Source organism: Platichthys flesus, chromosome 2, assembly GCF_949316205.1.
Source record: "Platichthys flesus chromosome 2, fPlaFle2.1, whole genome shotgun sequence".
Lineage (NCBI taxonomy): Eukaryota > Metazoa > Chordata > Actinopteri > Pleuronectiformes > Pleuronectidae > Platichthys > Platichthys flesus.
In genome coordinates, this window is record NC_084946.1 from 14,035,719 (window position 1) to 14,056,986 (window position 21,268).

A 21,268-nucleotide genomic window follows, 5' to 3' on the forward strand; every position below is an offset into this window, starting at 1 on the left:
ACATCCACCAACATCTTGTGGGCTTGCTCCATCTGACCACTTGTCAGTGGAGGAGGCCCTCTCTGTACCTGTTCCCCCACACGGACAAATGATCTTTGAACATAGCTCGCTGTTTTGGATGGCAAGGCATTGGTAGCAGTTTAAATTGTTGCTGCACGGCATTTGAGTACCTGGTTGTGTCTCCACGTCTACCTACCATGGAGAGACCTATTTTACAACCAGTGAGGATGTGATTGAGGGTTTTGGAGTTAAGCATAGTGCAGAGGTAGGATCTTAGTTCAGCCACTGATGTAGGTTTTTGTGTGAGGGTTGCGCGTCATAGGTTGCCCTAAGCAGGAACAAACCCTGCTTAAAGTAATAGTGGCAATAAAAATAGTAATCATAATAATGATGATGATGATTATCAATGATAATAATAATAATAACTCTATTTTTCATAGCACTTATCATAGATTCAAAGTGATTTACATGAAACAGAACAACAGAGCTTAAAAACAGAACAGAGAATAAAAAGATGTTAAAACAATAAAAAGTTTGACAAAAACTACTATTCTGTAATTTTATAGTAGAGGTCATTTATTCTACTTTTCCTGATATTATATAAGAACATATTTTACTTTTTAGTCAACTACAGATTTTACATACAACATCTATAATAGGTCTGTTGAATATTATATAAATTAGGTCCATTTCAATCATATATAATATTAAACAAGCAAATGGCTCAGCAGTAAACCATCTTGCTGCAGCTTTGTGCAGTTTATGGTGAGCTGGCAACATAGTAGTTATCTGCGATTGATTTGATACATAGTTTAAAACACAACATCAGTTACAATCATATATTTAAAGTGTATAAATTAACATGTCTGCCTCATAAAGTACTCAAAACAATACAACAAAACTAGTTACAGTAACCGGAGTAAACATTGCGTTTCGTCCACCATTTGAGTTCTTGTTAATGACTCTAACCCTTTAAATAGCTATCACGACCAAACTTTGTTGATGGAGTGTATTTACAAAGTCTGTAACTGCAGGGCTGAAGATTCAGAGGAACTGGCCGACAACATCAGGCTGAAGGTGTGCCACTCAAGGCTGGATGACTAAGACATTAATAGCCACAGGCAGAAAGTCCCACCCTGTAAATTCCACTGGGTGTGAGCCACAAACAGCTTAAATTAGGAGACAGGATGAAAGAATCTGACAGCTTGTCTTCTACAGTTATATCATTAATAACCAGCCTGCCAGTTCATTTAAGACTGAGCTGTCTATGAGAATAAAATGGATGTGAAAACAGCCTGATACTCAGGTTAGATTGGGTATGTGAACATCAATGCAAACAGGATTACAATACATTGTGGTTATAGTATGTGACCCACGTAATTTTTATATTCTATGTTTGGTCCTTAGGTCTAAGGTTATTATGCATCAGTGTGATGAGGTACTTTGATCTTTCAATCAATTTATTGATTAATTCAATATATCAATATAATTTTATTTTCAATTTCTAAATTTTATTATATATATTATTTATCTCAAAGCTCAAATTATTAGTCTATTCATCAACTAGATGGGCAGAACATAAATATTAGGTTGCTATTTTGTTGTTTGGCCCTCAGGGTTTGGGGATAGTCATGTTTTTCCCATTTCCAAACTTTAAAAGACTAGATTAATCGAAAAATAATTGGTAGATCAATCAATAATTATATAATTTAGTTTCCACTGGGAAAATGTTTTAAGGCATTTCAGATTCTTATCATCAGTACCATCAGGGAGGCGTCTGATCCGGGTCTTTGATCAGCTTAATTCTGCAGCTTGACAACGAGTACAAACATACATCCAGACATCTTCTCTAAAAACAAGGAGTCCTGCAGCAGATGATCTGAGCCTACACAGAGTCCAGATCTCAACGTCATGGAATCAGTCTGAGATCACATGAAGATACAGACGACACTAAGACACCATCCACAGATTCTTTTTGATTCTGGTTTTCTTTATCATTGCTCTTTCTAGACAGTGCATTCAATTCCATTTATTGTGGACAGCCATACCAAAACGGCATCCTTAACCCTAACCATGACCAATTTACATCTTACCACTAACCTTAACCAAATGATGTTTTACCTCATTAGGACCGGACTTTGGATTTGCACTATTCAGATTAAGATGTATCTGCTACTTCCACAATACTCATTATCTACAGATCAGGATGCAGATCATATTTAAAAACATCATAAAATACATTAAGAGATATAAATAACATAAAGAGTGCAGCTTTAAAAACTCAGTCAGCAGTCAGATGGATATTTAAAGTTCTGGAGCAAGAGGTCCTCAAGAGGTTAAAAATCAAGTACACACACACACACACCAAACACACACACAGTTGAGTCTCTTCAGAGGGTTATAAGTTGTCATTACATTGACTTACATGATTTCCTGGAGACATCCTCTAAATCTAACAGTAGCCCTAACCCCTAACCTAAACCTTAAGTTCACCTAAACCTACCCCAGATAAATTCTTCACCTTAACATTTAATGACTTATTAAGGTTTTTTATCTCCATAAGGAAGACAAGTCCCCAACATGTGACTGTAAACACACACAGACACAGGCACTGACCATAAGCCCTAACCCCATGTCTGTACTTATATCTTAGTGAGGACACTCATTGGCAAAATGCTGTCCCTAGCCCCTTACCCTAGCCTTAAGAATCCAAATTAAATCCCTAACCTAATTCTAACCCCTGAACCTAAAACCATGTCTTAACCCTCAAACAGCCCTTTAAGGAAAACAATTAAGGGTCGGTCAAAATGTCCTCACTTTCCAAAAATGTCCTTACTCTGTAGAGCACACGCACACGCACACGCACACGCGCACGCACACACACGCGCACGCACACAGCACTGCACAGGTTAAGGACTTCGCGCAGTACTCATCCTGTGACGTGATTGGATGAGGGGTGAGAAGGCGGGACTTCCGGCGGCGCAGGTTGGAGTAGAGTGACAGACTTCACGTCCATAAAAGTGGAAGATAAAGCGAAGGACGACGCGCCAGAGGTTTTAACACAGTAAGGACTCGGTGTTAGAGAGAGGGGCTTTAATGGCGAGGCTCTGACCTCACGTGTATCCATGTTTACGTCCTGTTCTTGGCCACAAAGCGCGACAACGTAAAGACGCTGAAAGCAGCGAACCGGCCGAGTAGTTTGGGTAATGTGCTGCTGCCTTCACGGTAGGCTCGTAAAAAGGTAAACTGGGGAAGTGAACACGCAACCAAAACAGTACGGGGCATCAGCTCGCATCTTTGTTTTTGTGTCTCCAAACTGCTCAACTGACATATGTCTCAACTGACATATGTCTGTATTCACTTTGATTAAGGCTGATAACTTACAATGACGAGCCAACGCTTTCGTTTTACCCCTCGTGATCTAAAAGGAACAGACATGTTCAGGCTCTTTAAAACCAAACGCCGAATGACTCCTACTACAGAAACTCTGTCCTGTAACGCATTGACCCAGTACAAGTGTAAACATCCAGTAAAGATGTATTTGTACTGATTCATCAGCAGTTGTGTAAAGCGCGTTCACTTGAGTACTACAGCTGGACAGAGGAAGGGGGAAATAGATCACTAATACATTGGTGGAAGAAGTACTCAGACATTACTATAGCAACAAACTTGCCGTTTTATGCTAGCGTCATGCGTTTTCGATTTAAATTTTGTGTTATATACTTGTATACATTATTTAAGTATCTCAGATGAAAGTATTTATTTTGTCATTATGTACCTATTATGTTGAATTGCCTGTTTTTAAATAACATAGTATATCATTAGGTACATACTGTGTCATATTAAAGTTATTAAATTCATGTACTGGAGATAAAAATACAATAGTTGCCTCCTGAAAGTTAAAGCAGCAGAGTTATGAGGCAACAGGAAATGATTAATACTCAAGTAAAACCAAGTAAACTGATCTTCAATCAAACAATCTTGATTGACAGAAAATTGCCATTACCTGTTCTGATAATTCACCAATTATTCAGTTAAGTAATTCATTAAAAAGTGGTTCCAATTACTTCTGGGGGGATTCACTTTATCATTCTACTATAAATACAGAAAATGTAAAGGTAAACAAGTGCTTTGAATTCAACACCTCGGTGTAATAAACAAGTGCTTTGAATTCAACACCTCGGTGTAAGAAACTTTGGACAGACGTTGTTGACAATTTCCTGACATGTCCTGAAGTAATTTATCATTTGTTTAATTAAGAGATTAATAACACTGCTAAAGCAACCCCTACTGTCTGACCCTGGCTGCTAACCGGCTGACAGCCATGTTGTATGTAGGCCAGACTCCGGGTGAGGACTCAGGTGTATGTTGGGCTGAAGAAAGGTACAAATAAGTGACCATATTCTGGGTAGCCTGTGATTCTGCAGTTAAGTGGACAGTAGAGTAAGCTTGACCACATCAGACCAGGTCCAAGAACACTTTACCTATTCATTCTGAACTGGAGGAAGCTAAAGAACGTTTTAAGAATGTTTCTGATGTGGAACCTTTATTTCATTTCATTTTCTTCCATCCAGACCACATTAAAAAACACTATATGGCAAGGCCAGGTATAGTGGTTCTATTTAGACCTGGTCTAATGTGGTCTGGATGAAGAAGAATGTTACTTTGACATTGTGTTGCTTCACAAATAAGAAAGCAGTTTCACAAACCTGAAGACCAGTTTAACTCTCCTTTCACTGCAGAATCCGAAGCTGCTAATTGAAAGCTAACTTGAAAAAATAAACACTATATGTATTCATTTTTCACAGCCTTATATCAGTGACATGTTGGCAAATGTTAGCATTTAGGTTCAGACTATTTCAGGTAGACAAAGACCAGAAGTGCACCACACAGCCTGAGTGTGTTTCCCACACACTGACATTAACATGAGATTCAATCTGAAGCCAGTTTGCATTGTGTGGAAAACACCCAAGGGAGGCACCTGACCATCACAGGGCGAACTGTAAACAGGGGACTCACATGCATGCCTCTTGGCGGTGTACAGTCACTGTCCAGGCCTTTGCTTGTCTGTGGAATGTGGGCTTAAACGTAAATGGAAAAAAACAAATGCACAAAGGAAAAGTGTGTGGCCTGAGGATCAAACCTACGTCCTTCTTGTTGTCACAGGCAACAGTGGTGATCCTATTGTGGTCAAATGTGTTTGCCCTCCCTCGGCTCACAGCTTTAACGACTGCACCAACATTTCATTGTCCTCAAGCTTGTCACGATCGCTGTGCTTGTTGTATGTTTCAACAATAGAAGCATGTCTGAAGGTTAGAATCACAGTTTTTTTTAGACAGTAGATTATTGTACAATGTTATTCAACTGCTGCATTGGCTTTTACGTTAAATGAAGTTGACTGAACAATCACAAGAACCTTTGTTTGAATATTTCTATCTAAACAAATCATCAGGCATGAGGTGTCCGCTGCCGCTCCACACGCAGAGGCTTTGGTCCTCATGCAGTGGACGAGGGTTTGGTTCTGACCCGGCCCTTTGCTGCTTGTCTTCCCTGTGCGCTCCCTCCCAAGTTTCATACTTACTATTATGTTAATTGCAAAAGGCCCAGGAAATATCTTTAAATATTCCTCAGAAACAAATTCTATAAATATAACTTAATGCCCAACCTTTTGTATATGGAATACTTAATATAAGTTTATGCAGCTTGTCAATTTGTTTCCCTGTGTTCTAGATTGTAATGATTTTCAGACATGGACGACATAAACCTTCACTATCGCTTTCTGAACTGGAGGAGGCGAATCCGAGAAATCCGTGATGTGCGAGCAGTGCGATATCGCGAGCGGCTCAAGAGGATGCTGAGAGACGGAGACGTACTCAGGTATCAGTGACGAGCAACGCCGTTTATTTGGCAGAAGTGATTATTATCGTAATATTTTTCTCGTTGGGATCTAGGTATCATGGGAATTCAGATGAAGTTGGCTGTTTCGTGGCGGGCCGGCCGTTGTCAAGAAGGAATCGCTATTTTGAAGTAAGTCTTGATATCCTTACTCTGAGCACATGGCTATTAATTTGAGACAGAAGTGTCAATAAAAAAGAGTCAAGGAGAGGTTACAGCTACACGGGTTATTTCCTGATTTGATTTCACATGAAACTTTCCTGGCGTAGCTGCTGGAGGCTGCATCATGTATTTGGCCCACATGCTGTATCTTAGATGGATTCCTTCATCAAACTGTAACTCAAGCCTGTTGTAATCAGCTGGATTTTCCTTTATGTAACGGAGTGAACGTGAAATGTTTTAGGAGTTAACAAAAAGAGTTAAGCAGTAGAGCCAAGCCACATGTAAATATACTGTGTGCATATATTTATGTGTTTACACTGTTTCAGTGTGTAAGATTTAGGTGAAATGTATATATTTGAAGAACTGGATTATTAATATAATCCTAGTGATGTTTTCACTAGTGCGGTATCATCTAAATTGTACCATTTTTTTGGAATGGATCCTTTAAATTTACATCGGGAGCAGGTCCTCTCTATCACCATGATTTTAACAGTAGCCGAGACTGGACAAACTAAAAACCTTTTGAGTTTTTATGAGAACTGAAGACTTGGAAGGAGAGGGTGAGGGGAGGGGTATTCATCTATATTCTACACACAGTATCTTTATAAACTTCTTTAGTGCCCGTAACAAACTATTAAGGATGTTTTGCAAAATATCTATTTACCCTGCCTGTTGGTCTCATTCAAATGCAAACAGAGTTTTAAATAAAGCCTACAAAGTGCAGATTTTCAAAAATCCAGTTTCTGTCTGTCACTGTGTACATGTAAAACAGAGCGATGTCACAGCTTACTTAGAACATGCTCACTTTTGCTTTGTGTAATGAGCATATGCTGCTCGGTGTAATTAGAGGTTTGCAGCTAAATTTTGTGTAGCTATAACACATAACTGCAGTGACAGGCATCTATCTCCCCAATATTAGAGTCACACATATGTGAATGAAAAGCAAATATATCATCAAAGTTCACTCCACGTAAAGCCACGCCTTGTGAATGTATTATTCTCCCCTCGCTTGCATGATTGTAAGTGGGCCGGGAGGCCAAGGTATTCCGCTGACACATTTGCACAAGGGTGACTGTGCCCTTACTCAGGCTTACTGGACCGTTTATAGTCATTTCTGTGTTCTCCTCTTGGCGGAGATATAAATCCACAGTAGTATGATGTATGATAACAGTGGTGCAGGCCAGCTCAGGTTGGCTTGGAAAGGCCATGAAATGAAAAGAAAAGGCCAAAGGGCTTTGACTTGTGATGTAGTGAACTTTACAAAGTTAAATATCCAAACACGTAGCGTTTGTTGTGTGATAATGGTGGTAAAATACTGTCCCACAATTTAATACATTATTATTTGTTAATAAGAGTTGGAAATTATTAAATTCAATTTTTTTATATAATACCAAATCAAAAAATTATCTCAAGTAATGTCGAGACCTTACAAAACATTAGAGAAAATCTAAGTTTGGACTTTTCAAAAGTGGTTTACAAGTCACTATTCAGCTCATTTTAGAAACCTATTGGAGAATAAGCATGTGGTCAAAACAGTCTGAAGTATGTTTGATACTATTGGCTTTGCATCAAAGTCACGTGTGATTGGTCCTTTGAGAGCCCTTCTCTACATCTCTGTAGAAAGTGATGATATACATACATTTCTTGTTCTAAATGCCAAAGATTATTATCTAGTGTTCATTTTATCGCATTACTATGCATTATGTAGGACACTGCCTTCATTCAGTGTGAGGAGAGGAGACTTGGCAGGCTCCCTCATCTGACCGCTCGGCTTCATCTTCTTAAACTGTAATGGAAAAATAAATCTACGAATCTATCGCTTTGGAAATAGATTAGAGAAATTACTTGGCAGCTCTTTTAACATTGTGTGGTTAGCCTGGGCGTACAGTAATTACTGATTGTTCAAATCATATATGGCCAGAATCATCTAATTAATTATGTCTCAGTCTCAACATAAAATTAAGCAAATATCTATTTTTAAGAATCAAACAGCAGATTTTCCTCTGGATGTGGAACAGGTTGGACAGAAAAAAAAGACCCCAGTCATAGCTGTTATTAACATCCATCCTGAGTAACCAGATCATAAGTCAGCACTAAGTACCAGTGTGAATGCACCCAAATGCATTCTCAATGTGGAGATCTGATCACTCAGACCAAATTATGAGATACTCTGGGACGATAACGTATTGCACTGACGCGCATGACTCCGCTGGTCAACAAGTGTCTCTGCTCCTATGATGTTTTCTGAAGACTCGATTTGATGCAGGTGGCTCTCACAATCCCCCGATACCTAAGTTTCACAGATAATAAATCATAGCTCATTACACATCATGTACTGGTGTGTTTATCACCCTGTTCTTGCATATCCAGACAATGAAGTGAAAAAACGCCTCGAGACCTGACTGTCCCTCGGAAGCAGCCATGTTCTAACTTGCCTGACACGCACATCCTGACGTGAAGTGAAACCAACACTCTCAACCTTAGTACTGACGTGTGCTTCAATCCGGTGACTCATTGTTTTGTGGGAGTCACGGAGAAGTAGGGAGGAAGCGATTTACGTAAAATGAGCATTTGAGTTAATACATGATATAAGTGGATTCTGATTGTAGATCTGACAGTAAATATTACAGGTCAAATGCATTTTCAACACTGATACAGCCAAACAGGGTCGTCTTCTTCTCAGTCCCATGATACCAGTGCTGAGGTCATGGGAAAGAACTTAAAAATGTCCTCTTCTCCGTGCCCTGGATTTGCCAGCGGTGCTCCGATTGCACTGCGTCCATCTAGGGCTCCCTGGGGATGATGTCATATGTTCAGTATTCAGTTATGATAACAGTGGTGCAGGCCAACTCAGGTTGGCTTAGAAAAGGCCATGAAGTGAAAAGACAAGCAGCGCCAACACAAAAGCAAAATACAGTGTAATGGCATATCAAAATGTTGGGGTGGAGTCTGATTTTTCCCTCATCAAATCTCAGCTCCCCAGAAATACAGCCAAAATGTAGTGATCTCCACCTGGTGGCTGTCTTTTGAATAGTTCATAAATCACACCTCCGTGTTAAAATGTCAAATTAATATTTTTCAAAGATGGTTTCAGGCATTTTAGGTAGTTGTTATTGCACTGATTGTGTGTGTTAACCAATGTGAACAAGTGTTATTAAGTTTTAATCCTTCTGGTAAGTTGACCTTAATTAGTAATTAAATGCTATAAAGATGGGATGAAACTTCATGAATGACAGCTGACACTGACTCGTGATTGGTTGAGCGGGTGTGAGGATGTGACCTCAACACTGGTTCCATCCTTTGATGGAACCAGTATTGATGTCAGCATTTTTCTTCAGGATATTTTGGCTTCATTTCTGCATAGTGGGAGGAAGTGGAGTGGGTTCATCCATCTCGATATCCAATCAGTCCAAACAGATGTGGTCATTGCCTCCAAAAAGGAAATCTTCGTGACTGAAGTGATCTGACAGCTCCTGTAGTGCAACTGGCATCAAAACAGAATTTATTCAGCGATAATTAGAAAATGTTAGCATGCAACATATAAAAGCTGTAAAAAAAACAAAAACCTGTTTTTACCTCCACCATGGAGGTTTTGTTTTTTCGCACCTGACCATTTGATTGGCTTGATCTGGACCAAGGTGCAGATCCAGGAAATTTTTTAACATTTAATTACATATATTTAAGGCACTGATACCTAGGAGTGTGTCAAATCTGATTGAACTTTGATTGAATTTAAGGGTCTGCTGTTACCATACAAAATGTAAAGTATGTATAAATATATTACTTTGCTTACTTACAACCGATTCATTTGTGGATGTAACGACAGTGACCTTGACTGATTCGCCTTTTTTCTTAGAACAATTACAAAATAAAAATATATTGATAAGTTCTAAATAAATGTGTGCATGTCCTTCACATTGACTGCACCCTCCCCTCCTCTTCCTCTGTCATAGCAAATTTGTTCTGCTTATATGCTCTCACATTATAAAAGCCTCCTACGCGTTATAAGTATTTAATGACTGGATGTAAACATAGTGCTTTAAATCCTCTCGTTAAAAGATGTGCCAAAGGAACCACAACTCGATAGAATTTGAAAACTAAACGTTAGTTCAAAATGAAGAGGATTTAAAATCTTCTCTTGTGTCTAGGTGATAAATCTAACTGTGTTCTTTGTAGGTGACAATCATGGATACAGGAGTGAGGGGCACGATCGCTGTGGGTTTGGTGCCTCAGCTCTACAAACTGGACCATCAGCCGGGCTGGCTCCCTCATTCCGTGGCTTTCCATGCTGATGATGGCAAGTACGTGTCACTGATAAATGTATTTACAGCCGCACTGTAGACTTAACGTTGTTAAGGATACACAACATGGCACTGCAGCAGAGAACTCTAAATCTGAGTCAATGTAATGTAATACATTGAGTCATACATTGAATGTTTCACACATCCCCTACAGAAAAGCCACTGTGTGTAAGTAGTAGTGGCATAGACTGAGGAGCTGCGAGCAGAGCCCTGTTGTCTGTGCATGAAGAGCTCAGTCAAACAAACTTAGAAAGGTCGTGACAGGACACACTTTTTGTTTTATGCTCCGTTCTCGGAATCCATTTACAACTTCTAGGAAGAGAATTTTCAGTCAGTGAGAGAATAAAACTTGGGCTGATGTTTTAGGAACTTGACCAGACGTAGAGAACCTGCTCATACACTCTAACACTTCCCCTAAAAAGTCTCACAGTGCTGGGAACTCAAAGAAACCAACATCACACAAGCACTGTAGTTTCTAACATAAAGTTTGGACTCATTATTTTTTATGCCTTCATTAGAGACAGTTAAGAGACGACAGGAAATGACATGCAGCATTTGGCGTGATTCGACTGCGGATGTTTCGGTTAATGGGGCAGCACCTTAAACGCCCAGGTCACCAGGGCGCCCCAGTAATTCGATTTTTATTTAAACATCTGGGATTTATCAGTGTGATAAATGTGACTCAGAGTTCAACTAAAGAATGATGCAAACATGCAGGAGTGCTTCTAAGGGACTTTGGGAACCCCAGGCAAAAGGGACCTAGGGCCCCCCCCCCCATACTTTTCTTTGTTTTGTAATACCTACTGGGAGACGGAGCGGCCAATTATGTAGTATTTTTGCTGATTGGTCATCCATTGAAGTACTTCGATGAGCCACGGTGATCATCAGTTCATCCTGTTCATCATGTCTTTGCACAGGCTGTACAATGGCAACACTGTGGGGCAGCAGTTTGGTCCAAAGGGCTGCAGAGGTGACAGAATCGGCTGTGGAATATCCATGGACTCCGATGATGGACAACTGACTGTGTTTTTTACCAAGAATGGTAAAGAAGTGAGTATTTCATTATCCTGGCATTACTTTAATTTTCACTGAATGTCTTTAAATAGCATTAGTTTAAAAGTGAGTGGCTATTTTTTTTGTTCACTTCATAGTTTGCTAAACAGTATGTTTTGGCTATTGTGTGCTCAGGTCGGCAGTGTGGAAATCCCAGCATCGCCCGAAGCACTGTACCCCGCTGTGGGAATGCACTCTTTGGGTGAGGAGGTGCTGCTGGACCTGAATGCTGAGTGGGGGATGGAGGAGGATGACGGACAGATGATTGTAGACAGTCATGAAGAGGACTGGGGCCGTCTCCATGATGTCAAGGTGACCGGCACGGTAAGTCCTATCAATTTTACAGCGAATAAAGAGAACGTAAAATCTGAACGGTTGTCCCCCACATAAAGCCTTACACTGTGTAATGACTGGCTGGTGACAGTGGGAGGATGATCTACAGAAAAACTGCCCATAAAAGGTTAATTAAGGTCGGCGGCTCACTGATTGGTTTGGCTCCTTTTGTCCCGTCCAGTGGTCTGTAGAGTAAACAGAAACAGTACTCAAGTAAAAGTGTTGTTACTTCATAATTAGTATACTTGAGTAAGAGTAAAAAGTATCTCATGAAAAACACTCCAGTAGTGTTTCATTATGAAAACCGGATCTAGTCGCTTGCTTATTCAACCAAAATCCACTTTATAAATCATTTAAGTTGTGTTGTTTGTGTTCCGGGACTGTAAAGTTTTCTCAGGTAGTTCCCTCATTCTGATCACTGAGCGATAAAGTCTCTTTAGCTGCTCTGAGCCACTTCAGCGTGAACCGTAAAGGTCTAAATACGAGCGCATTCCATAATCAGGGGCTGTTGATTTAACGCATTACTAACCAATTCATCATCACTCATGTCAAACTCCTGGCTTAGAGTTGCATTGTGGGTGAAACCATATTTTAACAAACAAGAAAGAAGATTTGTATCTTTTTCGATTTTCCCTTGGCAACAAAAACGTTATTTGATCAGTGTCTGACTCAGACACTGATATTCACAAAACCTCAACACAAAGGCGATGGGAGGAGATCGCAGCTGAATCACCCTCAGGCACGAGTGAATAACCTGCCACCCTCACATTTATTTATCCTTTATTTTCCCAAACCTGGCCGTGTTCTCACCACAACCCACAGGCTGAACTCCCTGTAAGTCATCACTTCACCCATGTGCGTGTCCTAATATGACATAAAATCTGCCACGACAGGAATATGTCAATTGCAAGTTTGTTATTGTACATCTTGGTGTCACAGTTTCTCTTTCTACTTCAGGGCAGGCCCGGATCTAGACTGATCAGATTACTGGGGCAATTAGCGATGTTTGGGAGGAGAACCTTTTCATACAGTGGATGTAGTGTTTTTCCATGTTTTAAAGAACGCGTCACAATAGGAAATTCAACCGAGCTGTGGTATGATAATAACAATTATTATTAATTCTTCAATTAGACAGATGACTATGACTATAGAAGAGAGCATAATGTAAAGTTCACAAAAAGTTCAATATGTCAAATGCAGAATACAAAATGCCCTGAAAATAAAGTGAAACTGGATGACTTGTTAGAAGATTATTAAAATATTACTTGACTTTCATCTGAATAAAGTCTCAGGTACAACACCAGAGCAGCTGTTTACCTCTATGTGCTGAAAGAGGAAGAGGGAGGTGTATGAAGAAAACAGCAAGTTCTTCAGAAACAAATCCTTCTGAAAATGACATGACTACTGCGACTTAAAATCAAATTTATATATTAGAATTCATAATGTGAATTTGTATGTGTAATTGAAGTGTTATTAATGCTCTTGTAACAGTAGTTGGGTTTAATATGTGGATCGCACACCACTACTGTTAATCTCATGCAGCGTGGTTATTGTCATAAAAGACAAATGTATTAACCTAGGGAAATGTGTTTAGCACTATGTTATAAATCAATTTTTAGAATAAGATGTTGGACAGAAGAGTTTGGTCCCTTAATTATAAACTAAATAATCTGTTTTGTGTTAATGTTTTTATCTTGAGATGGTCATGTTCATCTTCTGGTGATGTTTTGGAAAGGATTAATATTTGTTGGTGCTGATTTCCGGTGCTGAAGGTCATAAATCCATCATGTTGTTCCTGTTGCCGTAGTTTTGGTTGTATAAGCCAAACAGTATGATGCAGAAAGCAAGAGTCCAAATCTTGTCCTGTTTTTCCCAGAAGGAAGGATTATGGCGACCTATTTTTCCATCTCACCATCTCACATCCCTATTAGGGTTATGTCTGAAAAAGATACGTGTCTCATCTTGTTGAATTCTTTTCTTTCCCAGCCTGAGAAGGAGGCAGCAGCCATGTCAGCGCAGGAAAAGATTTTGAGTCATTACGAGCCGTTGAACCCACGCCACTTGTGGTTGTGCACAGCCCAGCTGACACACCGAGACATACAGTAGTGGTAGTGCTTCATTTAACCTGTACAAGTTATTAAAGACAAGACACGTGAGGGTTTATTTAAAATGGCAGGGATCTGAATGAATATCAATTTAATAACGCAATATTAATGACTCAGTAAACACAGTACACTATTAAAACTTCAAAGAAAGTAGTGCATTATGCATTATGGAGGTTAGTGGAACAGAAGCTACTTTGGAAATGGGGCAGGACCTCAGGTTTCTATATGGGACAGGAAAGCTGCTTTAAACTGGCCTGTGTAACTTTCTGAACACCAGCCGCTGTCGCCCCAGTGACAGTTAAATGATTTCTGTTTAACACTGAAACAGTCGCACAAGTAGAGAAAACTCACAAAGTCAACTAACAGACTCAGTAATGTTAGTCGCATAGCAATATTGACCTACAGTTACCTTTCCCTATCAGACGATTTGTTGTCAAACTTAACAAATAGTGTAGCTTTAATTATAAATAACATTAAAGCCTTAATATTCGTGCACATCAAAGACTGTATATATATATATATAGATGAACGACATGTCTCCACTTCCTCAAAATATCTCAGATACAGATGCTGCCATCTTGAAATGTTGACATCATTTGGAGTTTGTGCAGTAGAGATTGTTGAATGGAGCTCCAGTATTGTACTCTGTTGTATATCGTACTGTTACTGTAATCTTGGAGTAGGCTGGCACAGGAATTTCCTGCGGGATTAATAAAGTCTTATTTTATTGAAGTATTACCAATACACTTACTCAACCAATCACGAGTCAGTCTCAGCTGTCAATCACGAAGTTTGACCCTGTTTTTATCACATCAAACCAAAATGATCTAAATATAATTAAACTGGGACAAACATCTTTGTGAGAAGAACCCACACTACAGAAACAATCTTCGTTTTTTTTGGGGGGATTGTTTGGTCCATGTCCCATCTTTTAACATGGAGGAGGCGGGGTTTAAGACCTGTACTGCGGCATCCACCAGGGGTTGATCCAGATGATTTAGCATCCCTTTAGGGGACTTGTCATGTCATCCATATACTGATCTTAATTCTTAACTTAAACAAAAAATAGCTTTGACTTAACATATTACAGCTGAACACTGTTTTAAATGATTTTCCTCATATAAATCCTATTGACTGATAGCGTGTGTGTTTCTCAGCTGCTGGAGTACGTGGGGAAGGGGAAGAGCATTGTGGACGTGGGCTTGGCCCAGGCACGTCGGCCTCTCAACACACGCTTCCACTACTATGAGCTGGAGATCACAGATGACGGAGAGAAGTGTTACATCGCCCTGGGTCTGGCACGCAGGGTAAGAGTCTCCTCGTTTTATACATCACCGTAATGATCACATGTCATCCACAGACGTTGTGATACTTGCTGTACAAACTCTGCGGTTATCTGCCAGTAGAGAAAACCTGTGTTTCCCTGCTGCCGCAGCTCGTCATCCCCGCTCTCATACGCACCGTTGCGCTCAGTGTTTCCAGTCTGAGTGATGGATGACTGAAACAGGAAAAGCTATCAACAGAATAAATATTGTCTCATTTTACCCCCACATCTGGGTTTCCATAGAGAGCAGGTTTCAATTGCATACTAACCTACAACGTTAAAACTACGATACTGTGAACATTTGTCTTTTTGTTCCCAGTGTCAAAATAAGACAGAAAAGACAGAGAGGAATTTTAAGTGTGCAGGATTTCCTCAGGCTAGGCAATTAAAGGTTGCTTACCCAATTAATTTGGCACCGTTGTATTTAATCAGAAATGTTGACAGCCAGTGAGGATCCATATTTTGGAAATAAGGTTGGTACAACTGGTTGAATGTTTATACTTGAGTGATGCGTCTGGCCTCGAATGAAATCATCATGATTCATGCACATCCTGTTGAATGTAAATAAAGCCGCTTAATAATTGCTGCAGACGCAGTCATCATGTAATTTACGCGTGTTGCTTTTTGCTCTGATGTTCAGCGCTCACTCTGCTCTGTTATTGGAAGCTTATTGATCCAGCGTCACTCTGATCACGCTGCTGTTTTGCCAGCTGTGAAGGTCCCTCTGTGATTGGGCAGGCTGTGGAGCATTCTCGCTCTCAACGTCGAGCTCAGCCGTCGGTTAATGTGTGGGCGTGTTGCACCCTCAGCTCAGACCTGCGTTACCGCTTCAAAAACCTAAACAAATCTCTCTCTTTCTCCCAGGCAAACACATTCTTTACTGTTATTATATAGTTGCTTACATTAAATAAAGCAGGAATTGTTTATGGTGTCTTCCTTTGGTCATTTAAACTCCTGATTCTCTCATCACAAACACTGTATTTCTTTAATTCTGTGTTGTTCCTGCAGTCATATCTTATCACCCGTTCAAAGACTCAGATGTTTTTGTGGCCATCATCACTTTGGACCTCTGAGATTCAGATCTGTTTTCTTGTGTGAAATGTGATTGGAAAGTTAGCTGTCGTTGAGGTGATTGAGCTGATCAGTATCACCTTGAAAGTGGAAGATGTTGTTTGCTGGTTATTGACAAACCATCTTTTTGAAAAAAGAAGAGACGTCTCTCCATGTACAGATCTTAATCTGAAATCTTCCACAGGGAGAAGCTTTAGTCATAAATCAGAAGAAAATCAGGATGTGTTTTTCTTTATATTTTGGGGAGTAATTGTCTTTGTTAACAGCTACCACCATAGAACACACCCTATTAAATCAGTAAACTCTCTTAAGTCTCTTATTAAACATACTTTTTTAGGAGATGCTTTCCTAAGAGTCGTAACTGTCTTTTATTGAGCATTTACCGTGTCCTTGGCAAAAATAACAATTAACAAAACGAGGAACAAATTTCTTTATGTTATAGATTACCAATGTCAGCTACACACACACTATGCAACGTAACTTCACCGTCCATGTTAACACTATGATCGGTGTGACTGCGCTGCTTAACAAACTACATTTCAAAAACCAACTTCTGACCCATTTCTCTACTACATTCAACAGTACACAACAACTTAAAGTACATTTACATTAACTTTACAACCATTGCTGTCAGTATTCAAGTCATTTTAAAAAGTCCACCTACTAGACCCTAAGAAACTTTCCATCTCACACCTTCTCACAAACACAATGATGTGGATAGGTCGAGTAGTTTGAAGCTGAAGATCAACAGGATACTATGATGTACTACATTGTATACTTGTGACTACTATGTACTTCTGCATCCTAACGTTCTGTGTGGATTTACAGGACTACCCTAAGAACAGACATCCAGGTTGGAGCAGAGGGTCTATAGCTTACCATGCAGGTGAGTTCAGGCTTATCGTGTTGTGCATGATTTGTTTTATCTCATTACATTTGTACAGTGTCATATCTTCCATCCTGCAGTTTACACATTTACTATGCTCCAAATGATCACATTGGTAACGGCACCAAATCCTCACTAACATCTCTGTAGAAAGGATGGAACAGGTAATGGTCTTATAATGCATAGGCAGGTCAATTTAAATATTTTAAAGGTTGAATTTGAATCAGCAGGAATGGGCCAGACGAAAAAGATTTATGTTAACCTTGGCAATCACCTTCTGTTTTCTCAAATTTGCATCTTAATTGTATCACAGTCTCTCATGTGTGAAACATGAATGCAGTACTCAGTCCTCCCCCCCCCCCCCGTTCTTCACAGATGATGGAAAGTTGTTCCAGGGCAGCGGGGTTGGGGATGCGTTTGGACCGCGCTGCTTTGAAGGGGATATTATGGGCTGTGGGATCATGTTTCCACGTGACTTCAACCCTGGTTTGGGAGGTGAACATCTTCATGTTGTTTCTTCATTTGTCAAAGCCCTGCGCCTCACCATGTGCTGCAGCCTCTAACCGTCTCGCTGTCTTTCTCTGTGTCTGCGTTCTGTCAGATGACACAGAGGACTGGGACTTCGATGTGGTTCCCAAACCCTGCGAGGTGCAGAATGACTTGTATGCAAACAATGAAGATCAAGAGGAGGAGGGGGAGGACGAGGACGAGGGAGAGGATTTGGAAGGGAGGAAGGTCACAGTGAGTTTCTGTCGGAGTTTTGGAATATGAAGGCGGGGACTTTTAAAGCTTGGCTGCAAGCATTTACATGATTTCCTTGCCGTCATCTTGTGTTTGAACAGGTGTTCTTCACCAGGAATGGAAAGGTGGTGGGCCGGAGAGAAGTGGCCTTGCCGTTTGGAGGCTTCTACCCGACGATTGGCATGATGAGCACTGGGGAGAAGGTCAAAGTGGACCTGCACCCCCTCAGTGGCTGAGCCAATGGGGCAAATGAAAACGGTGAAGTGGTGAAATCAGAGCTCAGGTACATTTTGGAGAACGAACAATAAATGATACCTCCGCATCCGCAAAGGCTCCAAGATGTTACTTGAAAACTCACTCCAGTGGTGAAGGTCACTGTGCCTCCCTGGTGCTGTAAGGATTATTTAACATGCTGGTAGATTGTTTTTAAATCAGGAATTATCCAAAATAATGTATGTTAAAATGACATGTGCCTAAAAATCGTTTGATAAAATTGTTTCGTTGTAGGTTTTAAAGGGTAAAACACTATTTTTGACTAATTAAATCTCTAATAAAATGCCAAAAAGGGTCTCGCCAGAGTATTGAATGTAAAAATCCAAACAGGGCAGGCTCCAGTTCACAAATCAACCCCATCTGTCCTCATGAAAGAAGCATTGTCAGCATTAGTGAGCGTCAGCAGACACGTAGCCCCACAGACACACACTCTGCAGCCGGACTGTGCTGATTACCAGAGCTCTGATGGGTTTCTTCCCAGTGACGGTGTATTACTGACACTCAGTGGTGAGAAAAATCCTGTTCTTCCAAAGAAACAGTTGTGCACTGAACCAACAGCGAGTTCACGCTCTGTAAAACTAGCTGCTTGATCGCTGACGTCCTGTATGAGTGTGGGCGGAGTTACTGCTGCATATTTATCAGCAAGTCACATGTATTGAGCGCTGTGGGATAATTAAGTTCAATGACAATTTGTTGAAACTAAATCCAAATTATAATTATGACCTTATAATTGAAGGTTGATATTAAATATCAGTTTTGTTTCTAACTCAAGGTTGGTTTGATGATCATGACTGGGTCACTTTGATCGGGTACAACTTTAGTGTCTATTTGTACTGTTACAGTCATCATTGATAAACATACAGGTAATATTTGTCAACTGCACCTTAAAGATGATAAATCAAAACCAAAACCCTGTCAAAAAAATAAACACTTCTAAAGTTCTACATGATTTTTGAATTTGAAAATTCTTATTTAACCTAAACCCAAACAAAATAAACTAATAACTAGGGCTGGACAATATTGCCAAACTAAAAAAGATAATACCAGTTATGGTGTTAGACTTCCTCACCGTGCTCGGACAATGCACACACATATTGAACCTTTGTTGCTGTTTGTTTTGCTTTTGCTGAAAAATATAGTGCGCTAATTGATAGTGTTATTACCCAGCCCTACAAATAATACCTCAAATTCAATCAATCAAAGTGATGCTGCTTTTTCTTCATGCAAGGCTCATATCTTTTTGAGGTTTGGAGCCTTTTTCAAATTGAACCCCACAAAAAAGACACTTTGTGGATGTCTATGGTATTAGATGTGTTGTCTGTGGATCATTCGTGTATTTTTGAGGAAATAGATACCAACTGTCACAAAAAGGGAGAATCATCAGGACAAGAACAATTAATGACCAGACGTGCTATAGTTAAAAATGTGTGAGTAGTTAGAATATTCAATCAAAGTTCTGAATGTTGAAAATGAAGCCTTAACTACGATTTGCTGCTCTTGATATTAGAAACAGAACCAATGATCGTGTCTTTTCTAAGATCATGTTGTGATTAAGTTGTTTTAGCCATTGTTTGTAAAAAAAACTGTTATTTACCTGTAAAGCTTTTTTTTACGATTTTAGGAGTTTCTGTTTTCCCCACAACATGTTTGTGTCAATCGTAAACAATGGCAAATTTAAATGAATAACAAAAGCTTTTGTTGTGTGATGCCAAATTTAAATGAATAAAAAAAGCTTTTGTTGTGTGATGCCAAATTTTGCACACAATGCTGCTTTGGCACGACAGCTGTGACTTAAATTTTTTACTGTGATACTGTTTATTAATGTTTCAGTTTCTTTTAGATCTGCAGAAACGGTTATTACTGTGCACGTCATCAAGATACTAAGGGCACTTTACAGTAGATTTCGGTTTTGTTGAACTTCAAATGTCAAAAAATCTATCAGAAGACCTGTGTGAAAGAGTGCGGATCCTTTATTAAATGAAACCCTTGCAGTAGGATCCAGGAAGGTGATGGAGGTACCAGTTCGACATGTCCATAAACTGCTGATCACTAAGAAGGTCTAAAAAACTACTTCTGGGCTCCAATATTCATTTGAATAATGTGGATTGAAATGTAGCAAAAAGCTTCTGTTCTTCCACGTTTCATCATTTGGCTGATCACACTGTGTGTTAATCATCAGGTGGTTCACAGGAGCAAATAATGGTCCTCTGCTGCTGATGTCTGAGACATGTTTATGTATATATGCTTTAATTTGCTGAAATCAACCTTCAATCAAGTTAAATATGATCATGGTATTTTTAGTACCTTCCCATCCTGCCTGTGCATCCACTCTGTTCCTCTTCTATGGTTTTGAATCCTGTTGACTTTCCTCTCATCCATTCTCTCTTTACACTTGAAGCAATGACAGATATGCCAAAAATAATTAAAAGAATTTTCACATTCTGCACTGCTGTCTCCTCTCATCCTTTTTTCTCTCAGGTTTAAAATGGAAAACCTTTCTGCTGGTGATGACTTCAAATGTAAATTGTCACATTTTTTAATGCAAGCAAAATCCTGAGACCACATTCTATATAGTGAATACTATTTCCACTGCTGCACGGGGCTGAGCTTTTACTGATTTAAAGGATGAACAATTGTTAATCCTTGATGGCTGTAAAGAGAAAATTTTTATTTATGGCATCATTCATTTTTTGGGGGTTAGAAACCTTTTGTAATATACTGAATATTTGAAAACGCAACTGCATAATACAAGAACAAATCAGGGTGTCAAGTTCAGAAGAGTATGAAAATTGCTAAATTTAACAAAACTAAGTATAAACCTTTGACAGGTACTCTATCACCCAGTTAAGTGTGTATTTTCTCTGGCGTAACGTTTGCCATGGTTTGCCTCTTCTCAAGCAGAAAACTGTTAAATTACTGTATAAAACAAAAAATCCAAAAGGGCCAACGAGAAGACACAGGTTGGGATAGAATACAAGTTTATCAGCAAAGTGTAACGGTAACTAAATATATAATGGTTTGAACCGTTAAGTATAAAGTTTGACCAAGTCCAAGTGTGGACCTTATGATAGAATGACAGGTCTATCTTTTTTTATTGTGCCCCTTTTGAAATTTTAGCAACTGC

General features: G+C 39.6%; 1 protein-coding gene across 1 annotated transcript; it reads left to right on the forward strand.

Annotated features, from left to right (window-relative positions):
- The first annotated feature begins 2,953 nt into the window (after positions 1 to 2,953).
- On the forward strand, positions 2,954 to 20,590 carry LOC133965077 (SPRY domain-containing protein 3-like). The gene is made up of 11 exons (XM_062399476.1): positions 2,954 to 3,064; positions 5,731 to 5,877; positions 5,952 to 6,027; positions 10,234 to 10,358; positions 11,276 to 11,408; positions 11,547 to 11,735; positions 15,007 to 15,156; positions 17,073 to 17,130; positions 17,506 to 17,625; positions 17,732 to 17,871; positions 17,973 to 20,590. Exons 2-11 carry the CDS (start codon positions 5,750 to 5,752, stop codon positions 18,105 to 18,107), a joined length of 1,254 nt encoding a protein of 417 aa, XP_062255460.1. The 5' UTR covers positions 2,954 to 3,064; positions 5,731 to 5,749; the 3' UTR covers positions 18,108 to 20,590.
- Positions 20,591 to 21,268: the final 678 nt, after the last annotated feature.

Excerpts from the sequence above, each read along its gene's own strand:
- LOC133965077 (XM_062399476.1), top strand. The coding sequence starts at position 5,750 with ATGGACGACATAAACCTTCACTATCGCTTTCTGAACTGGAGGAGGCGA. Across the intron at positions 6,028-10,233 it reads GAAGGAATCGCTATTTTGAA|GTGACAATCATGGATACAGG; the intron begins GTAAGTCTTGAT and ends TGTTCTTTGTAG. Across the intron at positions 11,409-11,546 it reads TTACCAAGAATGGTAAAGAA|GTCGGCAGTGTGGAAATCCC; the intron begins GTGAGTATTTCA and ends TTGTGTGCTCAG.